The sequence below is a fragment of the Bufo gargarizans genome, chromosome 5, assembly GCF_014858855.1.
Source record: "Bufo gargarizans isolate SCDJY-AF-19 chromosome 5, ASM1485885v1, whole genome shotgun sequence".
NCBI lineage: Eukaryota > Metazoa > Chordata > Amphibia > Anura > Bufonidae > Bufo > Bufo gargarizans.
The window spans coordinates 481,525,446-481,543,848 of NC_058084.1; the positions used below are offsets into that span (position 1 = coordinate 481,525,446).

General features: G+C 50.7%; 2 protein-coding genes across 2 annotated transcripts in view; both read right to left on the reverse strand.

Moving 5' to 3' along the window:
• LOC122939172 (gastrula zinc finger protein XlCGF26.1-like) overlaps nt 1-18,403 on the reverse strand; it is a 1,061,774-nt gene that overhangs the window by 451,270 nt on the left and 592,101 nt on the right. The window lies entirely within an intron of this gene.
• On the reverse strand, nt 1,343-18,270 carry LOC122939173 (gastrula zinc finger protein XlCGF26.1-like). The gene is made up of 3 exons (XM_044295186.1): nt 18,153-18,270; nt 18,009-18,073; nt 1,343-4,054 (listed from the first exon to the last, which is right to left on the reverse strand). The coding sequence occupies exons 2-3, from the start codon at nt 18,040-18,042 to the stop codon at nt 2,286-2,288; spliced, it is 1,803 nt and encodes a 600-aa protein (XP_044151121.1). The 5' UTR covers nt 18,043-18,073; nt 18,153-18,270; the 3' UTR covers nt 1,343-2,285.

The following is an 18,403-nucleotide window of genomic DNA, read 5'->3' on the forward strand; positions in this document are numbered from 1 at the left end:
CAGAAGACTATGGTCCTATCTAGAAGAGCAGAGACTTTGTAGGCTCAGCAGATAAACCCATTAAAAACGTAGAGTCTATTGGGGTAGAGATCATCAAGGTACAAACTCCCGAGGCAGGGGGTAATGCCTTTTTCCTGACGCAGCAGCCTGAGCAGCCACTCTGAAGCCCTAATGGAGGCCTACTGAGGAACCAAGTCCGACTGATATCTCTACTGGACAAGGCAGTATGGGGGACTATAGATGAGTTGAAGAGTGGAGGCACCTTTCCTGTGGCTACTAGCTGTTTTACCTGGGAGCTGAATGAAGCCGCGGTTGCTGCACTGTTCGGAGGGCGGTCAGGTGTAGGAGCCTTGGAGGCGGCCATTGTGGCTGTGTCAGCAGAAAACATCCACTACCTGCTGCTGTGTGATCTGCTCTACCACTGCAAGTCCTGCCGCTGAGTCATCTTTCCCATCTGCTGCTTGGGGCCCACATGACTGCCCAAGCCGGGCACACACTGCTTCTGAGCACCAGGAGTTGCATTAGGTACAATTTCCTGAAAAAGGGGAGAGGTGAAGGGGCAGTGGACTATTTTTGATGAGAACAGATATTTATCTCAAGTGGAGAAGCCAAAGCCACCCTTTGCCTTCTTTAAAATGATCCACAGTTTAACGAGTCCTGACACAATTTTTGTTTCTTTCTTCTCTTCATACTGAGCAGAAGAACGTCTGCACCTTTTACAGCTGACTGATTGCAAGAACCGAAGACTAAGTTGGTTGTTCTGTCAAGAAGAGTCTACGCTGCTTCGTTTAATACGGTTGGTCATGCTGACAGAGCCTCATTAACAATAACACTCAGTGGCGTACTAAGGGGGGGGGGAGGTCCGCCCCGGGTGCCGGCTCTCAGGGGGGTGCCAGAAGCAATGAGCGCTTCCATCAATACAGACAGAAGCGCTCATTGCTGGAGCGTAGGGAGCTGGGTCCTGTCACTCACCGCTCAGCTCCCCGCGCTCCTCCCCTTTTAGGCCGGCGGCGCACAGAATGGTGAAGCAGAAGACTTCTCCCCGTTCCACCATTCAGCCTGCAGACACAGATCGCGCTGCCGGACCATGTGGGCGGAGCCTGCAGTCCAGAAATCTGCATAATCTCCACCCACACTGTGCTGCAGAGCAATCTGTTTCTGAAGGGAAGAGAGGTATTTGAGCTTCAGGAACGGGACAAGGTAAGTAGTTAGTGTGATTTTATTTTTTTTATACAGAGGGGGCACAGAAAGCATTACTACTACGGAGGGGGCACAGTGGGCATTACTACTACGGAGGGGGGCACAGAAGACTTTATTACTATGGAGGGGGGGCAGAGGTCTTTATTACTATAGAGGGGGCACAGAGGGCATTACTAATGTGAAGGGGCACAGAGTCAAAGGGCATTATTACTGTGAAGGGGGCACAATTAGGATTATTATAAAGGGGGCACAGTGGGCATTATTGCTATGAAGGGGCATAGTAGGTATTATTACTATAAAGGGGGCACAATGGGGATTATTACAATGAAAGGGGCACATCTCCAAATGTTCAATCAGCAATAAATGTGTCAGATGTTCTATGACATCATGCTGGAAGGCGTCACAGGCTGCAACGAAAATTCCAAAAAGGCATAGTGTGGTGACCAGACTGATCGAGTGGGACACAACAGGCAAACACTTCTCCACCGAGTCCTCTCCACTTCCTTCAAACAATTAAGTTGTGGGATTAAGGGTATAATTATTCCTCAGATGTCCCTTACCATTTGCTGCAAATGAGCCCAAAAACGTTTTCTGACATTTTTTAACTGATGACCTATCCTCTGAAATATTTCCAATATATTCCAATATGTATATTATATAATTCATGGACGATCATGGTTACTGGTTTCCCTTACGTCATGACAAATAGTCACATAACACAAGGGGATGCAGTCTTCGCCGCGGCCAGTGTCGGCTGTGGCAATGTCAAATAAGATAAACCCAGCTGAGCATTGCAGGCTTGGTAGAGAAGGAGCGGAGAGCCAGCGCCAGCAGCAGGTAAGTAATCTTCCCTTTACAGATCCAGTAAAGTAGGGGAGATTGGCAAAGCCCCTCATTCTTGCACAAGTCCTTTAAGATCTACAATTATAACAGCTGTAACTACACTACTGAATATACTGATATGTTCTTTTAATTCCTGCTTCAATATATAAGCAAGATTTTTATAAAAGAAGCTGAGTCTTCTCGCTATAAATGATAGTAAGAAAAAAAATATGGAAATTCATGGCATATTTTACAGGAAGGATTCAGAATTGCTTGTTCACGGTGTGAATTCTCCGATGATGAACAAGAGATAATTTCCGAGTAAAACATTTGCCACATTCTGAACACAAAAACGGCTTCTCTCCTGTGTGACTTCTCTGATGGTTTGCAAGATGTGTTTTATCATTAAAACATTTTCCACATTCTGAACATGAAAACGGCTTCTCTCCGGTGTGAATTCTCTGATGTTGAACAAGAGATGATTTCCAAGTAAAACATTTGCCACATTCTGAACACGAAAACGGCTTCTCTCCTATGTGACTTCTCTGATGGCCATCAAGACTTGATTTCTCAGTATAACATTTGCCACATTCTGAACATGAATACGGCTTCACTCCTGTGTGACTTCTTTGATGTAGACGAAGAACTGACTTTCTAGTAAAGCATTTTCCACATTCTGAACACGAAAACGGCTTCTCTCCTGTGTGAATTCTCTGATGTTTCTGAAGACTCGATTTCTCAATAAAACATTTCCCACATTCTGAACATGAATGCGGCTTGTACCCTGTGTGAATTTTTTGATGGCTCTTAAGAGATGATTTCTGATTAAAACATTTCCCACATTCTGAACATGAATACAGCTCCCCTGTGTGAATTTGCCGATGTCTCTCAAGACTTGATTTCTCAGTAAAAGATTTTCCACATTCTGAACATGAATACGGCTTGTCCCCTGTGTGAAATCTCTGGTGGCTCCGAAATTGTGCTTTCTGAGTAAAAGATTTTCCACATTCTGAACATGAATACGGCTTCTCTCCTGTGTGCCTTCTTTTATGTAGAAGAAGAACTGACTTTCTAGCAAAGGATTTTGCACATTCTGAACACGAAAACGGCTTCTCTCCTGTGTGAATTCTCTGATGTCTCTCAAGAATTGATTTCACAGTAAAAGATTTTCTACATTCTGAACATGAATACGGCTTGTCCCCTGTGTGAAGTCTCTGGTGTCGCTGAAGACTTTCTTTCCGAGGAAAAGATTTTCCACATTCTGAACAAGAATACGGCTTCTCTCCTGTGTGACTTCTTTTATGTTGAAGAAGAACTGACTTTCTAGTAAAGGATTTCGCACATTCTGAACACGAAAACGGCTTCTCTCCTGTGTGAATTCTCTGATGGCTTTCAAGACTTGATTTATCAGTAAAAGAATTCCTACATTCTGAACATGAAAACGGCTTCTCTCCTGTGTGAATTCTCTGATGGTTTTCAAGATGCATTTTTCTAGCAAAACATTTTCCACATTCTGAACATGAAAACGGCTTCTCTCCTGTGTGAATTCGCTGATGGGTTTCAAGATGTGTTTTTTTCGTAAAACATTTTCCACATTCTGAACATGAAAACGGCTTTTCTCCTGTGTGAATTCTCTGATGGTTTTCAAGATGCGATTTGTTAGTAAAACATTTTCCACATTCTGAACAGGAATACAGCTTCTCCCCTGTGTGATGTCTTTGATGTTGAAGAAGGCCTGATTTCCAAGTAAAACATTTCCCACATTCTGAGCATGAATATGGCTTTTTCTGAGCTCTTTGGGTTCCAGAACCTCTTCTGTGAGTTTTATTCTCAGTAAGTAAATACAGAGTATGTGATGAATTAGAAGATTGGACCTGTTTTAAAGGATGAGATGATAGATTTTTGCTGTGAAGGTCTGAGGGTACATCTGGGATAATGGCACGCTCTTCATATGTATCTGATATGACACCTGGATCATCTGCATTATAATATGTAGATATGAGATGTTTCTCCAAGTGCCCAGTACAGTCATCTGCCAAGAACAAAACATTTTTAAAATTATTTTAGAAAATTATTGAAGGCAGCTTTCAAAATTCATAACTGACAAGAGAGACTAGAAGGGGCTGTCCAATTGTGTCATGTGACCCCACACCTAAAAACAGAATGGCGCTAAATACATAGAAGGGTGAGACAAGAACAGAACTGTTACAACAGTCAAGAGTCAGGCAATCATATGCACAAGTTTCTCACATCCTGGAGATCAATCATCTAACACAGGGATGCTTAATCTGCGGCCCTCCAGCTGTTGCAAGGCTACAACTTCCAGTATGCCCTAATAGCTGTAGGCTGTCCAGGCATGCTGGGAGTTGTAGTTTTGCAACAGTTGGAGGACCGCAAGTTGGACATCCGTGATCTAACAGAATACTGCGAAAAAGATTCTTTGCCCGGCGTCAGGAGGAGGAGGAGACGCTGCCCCCGTCCATGAACAGCATCCAACAATTGATGGCAATGTTACAGCAGAAGGAATGAGAAGGGGCCAAGTCCATAACCAATACTGATGATGTGATGTGGGACCAGTTTGTGTTCTATCTCAGAAATCAACCATGGCAAAAGAAACCGGTGTGAGAAACTCATAATTACATTGCCTTAGAGAGGACACAGGTTCATCAAGTTTAATCTATTTTGATCAACTCAAGTGAGAACCTGAACGGACTAAACACCAGTTGTTGAAGGCAGAAATAACCTTAGGAAAGAAGAAGCAAGCCAACTGATAAATTAAATAATTGACTCTAGCATTATAACTAGGGCTGCAGAAAACGAATATTTTTGTAATCGAGTATTCTATCGATTATATTTCTCGATTCATCGAGTAATCTAATAAGAAAAAGCTACTTAAAATAACGTACGTAATTAGGTATGTATAAAGTTATTGGTTTGAAGGGGTTAATAACTTTATACATGCCTAATGCCAAGGTGCTTCCATTAACCCCTCCAAACCAATAACTTTATACATGCCCATTGGGTTTGGAGGGGTTAATGGAAGCACCTTGGCATTAGGCATGTATAAAGTTATTGGTTTGAAGAGGTTAATGAAAGCACCTTTGAGGTGCCTTCATTAACCCCTCTCTAAACCAATAACTTTATACATGCCAAGGTGATGCTTGCAGCCTCCATTAACCACTCTCTCTCCCTCTGCCTCCCCCCAGCCTCTGATCTGATTGCCCCCAGCCTCTGATCTGCCTCCCCCCAGCCTCTGATCTGCTTGCCCCCGCCTCTGATCTGGCTCCCCCCCCCAGCCTCTGATCTGCCTCCCCCCCTCCCCCCAGCCTCTGATCTGCCTCCTCCCCCCAGCCTCTGATCTGCCTCCCCCCCCCGCCTCTGATCTGCCCCCCCCCCTCCCTCTGATCTCCCCCCCCCCCCCCCCCAGCCTCTGATCTGCCTGCCCCCTCTGGTAACGCAACCCCCCCCCCCCAGTATTAATCATTGGTGGCAGTGGCCACAGGGTCCCCCTCCTCCCCCCCATCATTGGTGGCAGTGTCAGTTCTGATCGGTTACCATGGCAGCCAGGAGTCACGCTACTGAAGTCCTGGCTGCCATGGTATGTTAGTGAGCAGCGCATTATACTCACGTGCGCTGTGGCCGGCAGTCGCTCCTTCTTCTGTCTGTGCGGCGGATTGCTAATGCTTACAGCATTAGCAATGCGCCGCACAGACCTATGAGAAGGAGCGACCGCCGGCCACAGCGCACGTGAGTATAATGCGCTGCTCTCTGCTCACTAACATACCATGGCAGCCAGGACTTCAGTAGCGTCCTGGCTGCCATGGTAACCGATCGGAGCCCCAGCATTACACTGCTGGGGCTCCGATCGGAACTGACACTGCCACCAATGATGGGGGGGAGGAGGGGGACCCTGTGGGATATGGCCGGCACATTCATTGGTGGCGCAGTGGCCACAGTCCCTCCCCTCTCCTCCTCCTCCTACTTGGTCTTCAGCGGCAGCCGCGCACAGTGGGGAGGGAAAGACTCCCTCCTCCTCCCTCAGCTGTGCCGGCTCAGTCCTGCCTCTCTGGCCTCCGGAGGACACGGAAGCGGTGAGTGAGACGCTTAATTTCACTCCCGCTCCGTGATCACGTGATCTAAACGATTCCTCGATGCAGGGAAACTGCATCGATGAATTTTTTGACTCGATTTAATCGAGTTATTCGAATAATCGTTTCAGCCCTAATTATAACAATAAGTCATTGTATGCAACAGAGGTGTCAGGAGGGCCAGGAAACCTACCCCCTATTAGAGGTATGGCAGCACAATCCTCACAATTTTTCAGATGAAACCAGAAGGTACCCGGGGCCTGTATGGACGACACGTGTTGACACCTTGCACATTCGGAATTTGGAAACCAGAATCCAGTGCAGTCCAGAGTGTGACATGAGGCCTGTGAAATGCTGCACAGAGGGACACCAGGACACGTCCAGGAGATTCATGGAAGAGACCTGTCACCATATTACTGAGCATGGCCTGGAGAGTCACAACGCAGAGGAATCGTTACCACCTTGGTGTAATGGGCTAGGATCAGCAGGAACACTCCTACTGCTTCCTCTTCTCCTGTCTACTAGTATGTTGGGGCAGTTTCTATGTATTATACAGTAGCTGATCTCTTGCTCAGCCGACCTCTCTTCTGTAGCTCACCTTGTTTGGAGAGGAGCTCCTGACTGGTTAGCCTCGCTGTAAATATTCCTAGTTTCTGCAGGGGCTGCTGGTTATAGTGTAAGCTCTGTGCTTTTCAGTCCAGTAATCCTTTTATTTTCTAGTATCTCTCCTAGTTTTCCTCATCCGTGTAGTTTTGTTCTTATGATTAGTCCAGTCTTTACCTCTGATTCTTGTAGTCTGTGTGTGGTTGGGGGGAGGGGATGTTCCATGTTTCAGTCTGTCCTGCATTGATTTTAGTTCAGCTCTGCTCACTTTGGGTTGGGTCTTCGTGTCGTCCTGTTGTCTGTTTTAGAGTCCATTCACACGTCCGTGGTGTATTGCGGATCCGCAATACAACCGGCCGGCAGTCCCATAGTACAGCCTATTCTTGTCCACAGCTGTGGGCAAGAATAGGACATATTCTATGGGGCTGCGGACCGGAAGTTCAGGGCCGCGCTCCGGAAAAGCGGATGCGTTGAGCACATAGTGTGCTCTCGGCATGCATTCCGTCCACATAAAGAATGAATTGCGGAACGGGTGCAGACACATTCATACGGACGTGTGAATGGACCTATACAGATTAGGATTTTTCATAGGAATGCATTAAGGGACAGTGAGGGTCAGTAATGTCTGGTATTAGGGTCAGCATGTAGGGACAGATCTAGGGAAAGTTTCAGGGAAAGCTCCACATATTGTCTGTTCAATCATCCGTTAACCATATAACCCCCATCATCCGTCTGTTCCATTGTCTGATTACTATCCCCATCCTGGTCCCGTCATCTACTGATGAGTTCCTATCTCCTGGCTTTCTTATAACCTGCTAGTGCTGTGATATGTGCTTTGTATTACACAGTTTGGTCCTAATGTAAGTCCTGGGGGTATCTGAGTACTGGAGGACACCAAGTACCTGGGGAAGGCGCCTGCTATAGGGGAAGTCCAGTTCAGGGTTATTACGGTTACAGACTCATCTCTGCTTCATTTAGTGGTCACTACTCACCTGAGTTCTTATCTGTAGGGATCTCCTCCTTGTATTCCTCATCGCCCCTCACATCTGTCTCTGTAGGAATCTCGTCCTTGTATTCCTCATCGCCCCTCACATCTGACTCTGTAGGGTTCTCCTCCTTGTATTCCTCATCGCCACTCACATCTGTCTCTGTAGGGATCTCCTCCTTGTATTCCTCATTGCCCCTCACATCTGTCTCTGTAGGGATCTCCTCCTTGTATTCCTCATCGCCCCTCACATCTGACTCTGTAGGGATCTCCTCCTTGTATTCCTCATCGCCCCTCACATCTGTCTCTGTAGGAATCTCCTCCTCGTATTCCTCATCGCCCCTCACATCTGTCTCTGTAGGAATCTCCTCCTCGTATTCCTCATCGCCCCTCACATCTGTCTCTGTAGGGATCTCCTCCTTGTATTCCTCATCGCCCCTCACATCTGTCTCTGTAGGGATCTCCTCCTTGTTTTCCTCATCGCCCCTCACATCTGTCTCTGTAGGAATCTCATCCTTGTATTCCTCATCGCCCCTCACATCTGTCTCTGTAGGAATCTCCTCCTTGTATTCCTCATCGCCCCTCACATCTGTCTCTGTAGGGATCTCCTCCTTGTATTCCTCATCGCCCCTCACATCTGTCTCTGTAGGAATCTCCTCCTTGTATTCCTCATCGCCCCTCACATCTGTCTCTGTAGCATTAATATTGCTCAGATCTTTATCCTGATTCAAAATGTGTGAAACAAATATTGTGAATTACAGGACAGTCGGACAAGTTGAGTGGAATGTTTTAGATGTCTACAAAAGATCATCGAAAGAGTTATCCATCTTTAAACTTGTGTAATAGACCCCTTCAGAGAGGCAGACCCCCGGTGGAGTTCATACTTACTTGGTCCGTGCCTCTGTGTTCTGGCTTCATTGCTCCACTGGTCGACTCTGCAGGTGCTGTGTCTGTGGAAATCAACACACTGTTGACAGGGGGGGCAGGGGTAGAGAAAGTTGGGGGGTTGGGTGCAACTGCTGCAGCCAAGGACCGGCAGCAGTGGTGACCTGAGACCAATGTGGCACATGACTGAATGACGTACTGCATGGGTGGCAGGTGCTCCCCTGCCCTGTCAATTGGATGTTGATTCTCAGAGAGCCGGGATCTGCAGAGGTGCCCATGTATCGATGGAGCGGGAACCCACCAGCAGGGATCAGGTAAGTATGAATCCAGCCGCTCTGAAGGGGTCTGTTAAATAATTAGGCTGGATAACCTCTGTAAAGGGATTATCCCACAAATTAAGAAGTAGGAATTCTACTAGCGACTGGTTTCTCTGGAGGCCTACATGACAGCACCACATGGAGATTGCCCTTCTAGTCTTCTGCAGGGACAGGAACACAGAGACGTTACAAGGCTCCTCTCACCATCTCCCTCCAGTGTTTTCTGAAATACTACAGCAGGATGGATGCAACATGGAGTGATACCAGATAAGAATGTGGTTGGGGGAGAAGGGAGTCTGGGTCAAATCTCTCAAGGGTTAACTCCTGATTGTATTAGATGTCCAGTTTGTAATAAAGCTTGCCCTAGGCGCTGCTCTCTCTGCCCATGGAACTAAAAAGGCCCTGGTGTGATTGGCTTTAATTCCATCTGGACCAGGAACTCTTTGCAAATTACAGAATTATTGGATTGCAGTCTTCAGCCACCTCGCCAAGGTGGTCTCTCAGACCTTCTTCCCCTTGTTCCTTCCTGAGAACTGTATGAACAGATTTGGATCTGATCTCCAGGATCTCAAGGCATCTAAATATTTCCTATTAATCTTTTGACATCCAAGATGTGGAATCACCGTTGTCAGGGGATGCATTGAAAAGATGGAAAAAACATCTCTTGGTTAAGGTGAAAAGCTGAGGCAATTTTAGGGAGAAAGACCGGATACACTTTTATGATCTTATTGAAAGGTTTGAGGTAAGACTCACTGATGCAAAGGGGCTGTAATTTCCCGACCCTACGGGCCAAGGTAATGGCATCTGGGAAAAGAGTTTTAAGGGACAAAAATCTCAAACTCAACTCCTCAAGAGTATCGCAGAGACCCCTGAAGTTAGGTCCCAAAGAGGAATGGACTGTTTTAGGGCTGGTCTGGTCCAGGATGTAGCCTTAATGAACATTTTGATCCATCTATAGTCTGCAAGGGGAAAGTCCAGAAAACAACCCAGGGCGGAGATCTGTACCTTTAGGCTTCTGGGTCTAATGCCTTTAACATATCCTGTCACACTTCGGTGTGTAAGTGTGGAAGGGATGGGGGGCACCACACCGAGCATAGGAGGGACTGGGGTGAGGGAATAAGGCCTGGAAACTAGGGAAAGAGCAGGACACCTCCGAGAGCAACCCTAATCAAAGTCCTGACTATCCGACAGGCTGTTCACCCGCCTGAACAGCCTACAGCTAATGTAAAAGTAGCCTGAAAAGGGACCAAACATTCAGATTCGTTCCAGGAGCAAAATCTCCTCCAAACTTCCCTGTAAACTGGTGAAGTAAGTTTCTTGGGACTCCGCTGTAAGGTAGATATTACTCTGTTTGACAATCCCAGAATTTTCAGGATTTCCATCTCAGGATTCAAGATTTTAGGACTTCTGCATCTGGACCTTTCGATACAGAAGAGGGCCCTAGAGAAGAAAAATATTTTATCTTAGATAAAGAGGTACTGGGTCTTCCAGAAATAAATACTTCAGGATCGGGAACCAGCTGTGCTTTGGACAGAATTAAGTAATTTGAATGACACTGGTTGCTTTTAACCATATATTCTTGAGGACGGCCGGAATAAAAGGAAAAGGAGGAAATGAGCATGCTAGGCCCATATTCTATTCCTGAGCACCTCACCCCTTTTTGCTGGTATCCATAGGGACTTACATTCCAAAGAATCCCTCATTACAGGTTTTCTGGGAAAGTCCACGAAAGTAAAGCCCGTCTTCTCACTCTGGGAAGAAGAATTGTTTGGTTTAGGCAGTAAGAATTTATTTCTGGAGAGAACAGACGTGAAACTGGCTCCAAAGAACTGTGGAGATGCAGAAGGTCATTATCCCCAAGACGTTCATAGCTTCCTTTAATAAGCAGTGGCTCTTTCTCCAGAAGACTGAAAATTAACCCCTGTATCATCTCATTTTTGAGAATTTGCAGAAATGAGCGTTTGTCAAGAAAAATCTTCCTGGTGTCTGGAGAGAAATCTGATTTCTTGATGTTCACGATCCAACAATTCTCCAAAATCCACAATTTATAGGTACTTTAGAGAATTGGAGTGGATTCTGCCATCAAGAGAAAATTGTCCAAACTATGGAACTGATGATGAGATCTCTTTCTCTGGGGAAGGCCAGAATCTCTACTACCAAGTGTTTGAAAAGTCATTGGGCAGAGGGTGCCCAGAGAGAGGGCTCTGAGTGCCGCCCCTGGCACCCGCACCATAGGTTCGCCACCACTGATCTAGGCTGTTCTGACTTTTAGGAAATGTTGGGCGCAGTGGTTATGTTAGTGCAGGTAGTGTTAACAAACTCCGGACAGCCCAGACAGACTACCAGTAGAGAGGATTGTGTGATCCACCAACAAGAATGAGCAGCTCCCATAGTTTTGTTGTCCACCACCTAGACACAGGTGGCCCCTTAATTACACCCCTGTCTCTGCCCAGACCTTCAGCAGAAGGAAATCTGACATCATGGTGCCCATTATGTGTCCTGTCATTGACAGTCAGCTACCGTAATCTTCGTTTGCAGGGATGCCCTGATTGGGAAACCTGGACTACTACAGACTGCAACTGAATTGTCCTTAGTGAAAATTCTAGGCCCTCTTTGGGCTCCAGTATGGAGGTCTCCTGGTGAGCGCTTCAATCCTTTGCTATGGAGCGACATACTGCCCTAACTGCTGGTGTGATGATCTGGGAGCCATCGCACATAACAGTCGGTGACCCCTAGTAGTGTTCCGAGGGGCACTAACAGCCCAGGGATATGTGCAGCACATCCTGCCGCCACATGCTTTCTTGTCAGCACTTTTCAGCTGGATATGCTCGTCTGCGCACAGCGAGGCTTCCCCAGGAATGTGTCCTCCTATTTTATTGATCTTCAGCAACCTATGAGTGTGCAGGATCTACAGGAGCATCTGTAACCTCTGTGGGCAAATGTACCCTAGGATACCGAACATCTTCAGGTGAAACTCGAAAAATTGTGCAAAGTTCATTTTTTTCAGTAATGTAACTTAAAAGGTGAAACTAATATAGGAGACTCATTACAGGCAAAGCGAGATATTTCAAGGCTTTGTTATAATTTGGATGATTATGTCTTACAGCTTTATGGAACCCCAAAGTCACAATCTCAGGTCCCCTTTGCTCAGGGGGTATGGATTAATTAGCTGACTAGAGGGGGACACTTGGAGCCGAGAATATTCAACCTTTTCACAATATTCTAATTTTAAGCTGAATGCACATCCAACAATCGTCATGGATAAAAATATATATAAAGTTTATTAGACACACCAACAAACAAACACATAAAAAATTGTATACAATATAACCATCATGACGGTGTATACAATTTTTAATATGTTTGTTGGTGTGTCTAATAAACTTTATATATATTTAAATCCATGGCGATTGTTGGATGTGCATTCATATAGGGTGGTTCTTGTGACTCTTTCTTGGGTCGGGTTTGTTTTGTACTATTTTTTTAACCACCCTTTTGCACTCTTTATTATCTGTGTGCCCCTCCTTCCACATTTATTACAAATTTTAAGCTGCATTACTGAAATAAATAAACTTTTGCCCGATATTCAAATTTTTCGAGTTTCACCTGTATGTCTCCTTGCCCAACCGTATCTCATCCATATTGTATCCGGGCTAGAGGCCGCGTCTCATCTTGGATCCGGGCTAGAGGCCGCGTCTCATCCTGGATCCGGGCTAGAGGCCGCGTCTCATCCTGGATCCGGGCTAGAGGCCGCGTCTCATCCTGGATCCGGGCTAGAGGCCGCGTCTCATCCTGGATCCGGGCTAGAGGCCGCGTCTCATCCTGGATCCGGGCTAGAGGCCGCGTCTCATCCTGGATCCGGGCTAGAGGCCGCGTCTCATCCTGGATCCGGGCTAGAGGCCGCGTCTCATCCTGGATCCGGGCTAGAGGCCGCGTCTCATCCTGGATCCGGGCTAGAGGCCGCGTCTCATCCTGGATCCGGGCTAGAGGCCGCGTCTCATCCTGGATCCGGGCTAGAGGCCGCGTCTCATCCTGGATCCGGGCTAGAGGCCGCGTCTCATCCTGGATCCGGGCTAGAGGCCGCGTCTCATCCTGGATCCGGGCTAGAGGCCGCGTCTCATCCTGGATCCGGGCTAGAGGCCGCGTCTCATCCTGGATCCGGGCTAGAGGCCGCGTCTCATCCTGGATCCGGGCTAGAGGCCGCGTCTCATCCTGGATCCGGGCTAGAGGCCGCGTCTCATCCTGGATCCGGGCTAGAGGCCGCGTCTCATCCTGGATCCGGGCTAGAGGCCGCGTCTCATCCTGGATCCGGGCTAGAGGCCGCGTCTCATCCTGGATCCGGGCTAGAGGCCGCGTCTCATCCTGGATCCGGGCTAGAGGCCGCGTCTCATCCTGGATCCGGGCTAGAGGCCGCGTCTCATCCTGGATCCGGGCTAGAGGCCGCGTCTCATCCTGGATCCGGGCTAGAGGCCGCGTCTCATCCTGGATCCGGGCTAGAGGCCGCGTCTCATCCTGGATCCGGGCTAGAGGCCGCGTCTCATCCTGGATCCGGGCTAGAGGCCGCGTCTCATCCTGGATCCGGGCTAGAGGCCGCGTCTCATCCTGGATCCGGGCTAGAGGCCGCGTCTCATCCTGGATCCGGGCTAGAGGCCGCGTCTCATCCTGGATCCGGCTAGAGGCCGCGTCTCATCCTGGATCCGGGCTAGAGGCCGCGTCTCATCCTGGATCCGGGCTAGAGGCCGCGTCTCATCCTGGATCCGGGCTAGAGGCCGCGTCTCATCCTGGATCCGGGCTAGAGGCCGCGTCTCATCCTGGATCCGGGCTAGAGGCCGCGTCTCATCCTGGATCCGGGCTAGAGGCCGCGTCTCATCCTGGATCCGGGCTAGAGGCCGCGTCTCATCCTGGATCCGGGCTAGAGGCCGCGTCTCATCCTGGATCCGGGCTAGAGGCCGCGTCTCATCCTGGATCCGGGCTAGAGGCCGCGTCTCATCCTGGATCCGGGCTAGAGGCCGCGTCTCATCCTGGATCCGGGCTAGAGGCCGCGTCTCATCCTGGATCCGGGCTAGAGGCCGCGTCTCATCCTGGATCCGGCTAGAGGCCGCGTCTCATCCTGGATCCGGGCTAGAGGCCGCGTCTCATCCTGGATCCGGGCTAGAGGCCGCGTCTCATCCTGGATCCGGGCTAGAGGCCGCGTCTCATCCTGGATCCGGGCTAGAGGCCGCGTCTCATCCTGGATCCGGGCTAGAGGCCGCGTCTCATCCTGGATCCGGGCTAGAGGCCGCGTCTCATCCTGGATCCGGGCTAGAGGCCGCGTCTCATCCTGGATCCGGGCTAGAGGCCGCGTCTCATCCTGGATCCGGGCTAGAGGCCGCGTCTCATCCTGGATCCGGGCTAGAGGCCGCGCTCATCCTGGATCCGGGCTAGAGGCCGCGTCTCATCCTGGATCCGGGCTAGAGGCCGCGTCTCATCCTGGATCCGGGCTAGAGGCCGCGTCTCATCCTGGATCCGGGCCTAGAGGCCAGCGTCTCATCCTGGATCCGGGCTAGAGGCCGCGTCTCATCCTGGATCCGGGCTAGAGGCCGCGTCTCATCCTGGATCCGGGCTAGAGGCCGCGTCTCCTGGATCGGGCTAGAGCGAGTCTCATCCTGGATCCGGGCTAGAGGCCGCGTCTCATCCTGGATCCGGGCTAGAGGCCGCGTCCTCATCCTGGATCCGGGCTAGAGGCCGCGTCTCATCCTGGATCCGGGCTAGAGGCCGCGTCTCATCCCTGGATCCGGGCTAGAGGCCGCGTCTCATCCTGGATCCGGCTAGAGGCCGCGTCTCATCCTGGATCCGGGCTAGAGGCCGCGTCTCATCCTGATCCGGGCTAGAGGCCGCGTCTCATCCTGGATCCGGGCTAGAGGCCGCGTCTCATCCTGGATCCGGGCTAGAGGCCGCGTCTCATCCTGGATCCGGGCTAGAGGCCGCGTCTCATCCTGGATCCGGGCTAGAGGGCCGCGTCTCATCCTGGATCCGGGCTAGAGGCCGCGTCTCATCCTGGATCCGGGCTAGAGGCCGCGTCTCATCCTGGATCCGGGCTAGAGGCCGCGTCTCATCCTGGATCCGGGCTAGAGGCCGCGTCTCATCCTGGATCCGGGCTAGAGGCCGCGTCTCATCCTGGATCCGGGCTAGAGGCCGCGTCTCATCCTGGATCCGGGCTAGAGGCCGCGTCTCATCCTGGATCCGGGCTAGAGGCCGCGTCTCATCCTGGATCCGGGCTAGAGGCCGCGTCTCATCCTGGATCCGGGCTAGAGGCCGCGTCTCATCCTGGATCCGGCTAGAGGCCGCGTCTCATCCTGGATCCCGGGCTAGAGGCCGCGTCTCATCCTGGATCCGGGCTAGAGGCCGCGTCTCATCCTGGATCCGGGCTAGAGGCCGCGTCTCATCCTGGATCCGGGCTAGAGGCCGCGTCTCATCCTGGATCCGGCTAGAGGCCGCGTCTCATCCTGGATCCGGCTAGAGGCCGCGTCTCATCCTGGATCCGGGCTAGAGGCCGCGTCTCATCCTGGATCCGGGCTAGAGGCAGCGTCTCATCCTGGATCCGCGGCTAGAGGCCGCGTTCATCCTGGATCCGGGCTAGAGGCCGCGTCTCATCCTGGATCCGGGCTAGAGGCCGCGTCTCATCCTGGATCCGGGCTAGAGGCCGCGTCTCATCCTGGATCCGGGCTAGAGGCCGCGTCATCATCCGGGATCCGGGCTAGAGGCCGCGTCTCATCCTGGATCCGGGCTAGAGGCCGCGTCTCATCCTGGATCCGGGCTAGAGGCCGCGTCTCATCCTGGATCCGGGCTAGAGGCCGCGTCTCATCCTGATCCGGGCTAGAGGCCGCGTCTCATCCTGGATTCCGGGCTAGAGGCCGCTCTCCATCCTTGATCCGGGCTAGAGGCCGCGTCTCATCCTGGATCCGGGCTAGAGGCCGCGTCTCATCCTGGATCCGGGCTAGAGGCCGCGTTAATCCTGGATCCGGGCTAGAGGCCGTCTCATCCTGGATCCGGGCTAGAGGCCGGTATCATCCTGGATCAGGGCTAGAGGCCGCGTTCATCTGATCCGGGCTAGAGGCCGCGTCTCATCCTGGATCCGGGCTAGAGGCCGCGTCTCATCCTGGATCCGGGCTAGAGTCCGCGTCTCATCCTGGATCCGGGCTAGAGGCCGCGTCTCATCCTGGATCCGGGCTAGAGGCCGCGCTCATCCTGGATCCGGGCTAGAGGCCGCGTCTCATCCTGGATCCGGGCTAGAGGCCGCGTCTCATCCTGGTCCGGCTAGAGTGCCGCGTCTCATCCTGGATCCGGGCTAGAGGCCGCGTCTCATCGCTGGATCCGGGCTAGAGGCCGCGTCTCATCCTGGATCCGGGCTAGAGGCCGCGTCTCATCCTGGATCCGGGCTAGAGGCCGCGTCTCATCCTGGATCCGGGCTAGAGGCCGCGTCTCATCCTGGATCCGGGCTAGAGGCCGCGTCTCATCCTGGATCCGGGCTAGAGGCCGCGTCTCATCCTGGATCCGGGCTAGAGGCCGCGTCTCATCCTGGATACCGGGCTAGAGGCCGCGTCTCATCCTGGATCCGGGCTAGAGGCCGCGTCTCATCTTGGATCCGGGCTAGAGGCCGCGTCTCATCTTGGATCCAGATACAGGTGGGCTCTTACCACTCATGTTCTCATAAAGCTCCTCCCCTTTTACTCCAGGGACTCGATTCTCCAGGAGAGTCTCTTGGACGAATGCGAGTCGTGAACCTGGGGACTCAAGCCTTCAGATGCTCTACGCTGCCTGCCAGGACCTTCTGACGACAAATCCAGAGCTCAAATAGGGAAGCAACATACCCGACATCAAACCTGATGGGAAGGGTCTCTTCAGCAGGACATGACCATGCCTTACAGCTGACTTGAGAAGGTCTAGAAAGGGTCTGGGATGGGCTAGGGGACCCCTACCATGGAAGGAGATGGAAGAAACCCCCATACAACCCTAGCAAAGATCCTACAATTTGATAAAACAGTAAAATTCCACTTAGGAATCCTTTCTGCACCTGTCCTCTGTAGAGACAGGAAGAGCACTGGAGGCTGGAGCGGCCTATTGACTTCTCTGTGTTCTAGTCTCTACAGAAGACCAGAAGGACAACCTACATATGGTGCTGTCATGGAGAACGTCCTGGAAAAAGTTATCTGGAGTAGTGCATACAACACTTCAAGTACAGAAATGCAAAAACCGCTGCTCTCCAGTATAATATTCATCCTTTTTAGCATCTTTACTCCCTCCTCTGCAGCTCTGGTCTCTTCATTCTCTGTGGGTGGGCAGCAGCTCATCCCATGTGACCATCAAGCACCTGCATCTCCCAGGAGTGCACTGCAGCCAGCTCTTCCTAAGCCCCTCTCCCCCCCCCCCGTGTAGAGATACAGCTATATACCTCCATGAATATACAAGTAGGGATGAATGAAAGGAGTCTGCACTGCTTCTCCACGAGATGACTGCACCGACACCGACAGGAGGAGGAAGCAGAGAAGATACTGAGCATGTGTCCATCCCTGAATGCAGGAGAAGGTGGACCAGAAACCTAGTCACAGAAGAAACAGCAGGGGGCACTACCAGAAGGAAAATGTACTGTACATAAAAATACAGCCAATATTATTACTGCATGTACATAGTATTAAACCTTCATCAGAAATGCCCCATTCACTGCACCCCTTTAATCATCATGACAACCACAAATGACCCCACAACAGTCGTCGTCTGAGCCTAATGGCTGCAGGTCTCCCAGAGGCTGGACCTAGATATTAGATGGCGGCTCACAGCCAATAACCTTGTACACATGCATCCTCAGCACGGCCGGACAAGCTGCAGGTGGTTTCCGTGGAGGAGATCGGCTTCTACCAGACGCGTCCGGACTCGTTCCTCTCGGGGACATAAACCTATTGGTTCCATATTCCCACCATAGCCAGAGACTTGTAGGAAGAAGCAGAGAACATGGAGCGTCTGTGGTCGGCTGTAATCCCGCCATCTCCAGCTCATTACACCAGTATAAACCTAGAATAGTACTGGATAAAACAAGGCGTTCTCCTACAGAGGAGGAGACATCTCTATTACCTGACTGTCCTGTGGAAGGAGAGGACGCGGACATCTCTCTGGTGTTGTCCTCTGACTGGATCTCTCTGCAGGAGACACAGAGACTGGACTCAGACTTTACAGACAGAGAATTCCAGGACATTTGTATTTAGTCCTGTCCGTTACCTGGAGATGTGAGGGGCTGGTCCTCCTCCATCTTGACCTCCTTGTGTAGACCCTTGTGTCCTTCTAAATACTCCCACTCCTCCATGGAGAAATAGACAGCGACATCCTGACACCTTATAGGAACCTGACAACACAATGACACCGTCATCACCCAGACCCCTCCAGTGCTGTGACTGTATAATGTCCCCGCATTCCCGGCAGTGTCACCTCTCCAGTCAGCAGCTCCATCATCTTGTGGATGACTTCTAGGA

Excerpts from the sequence above, each read along its gene's own strand:
- LOC122939173 (XM_044295186.1), bottom strand. The coding sequence starts at position 18,042 with ATGTCCGCGTCCTCTCCTTCCACAGGACAGTCAG. Across the intron at positions 4,055-18,008 it reads TCCTTCCACAGGACAGTCAG|ATGACTGTACTGGGCACTTG; the intron begins GTAATAGAGATG and ends TGTTCTTGGCAG.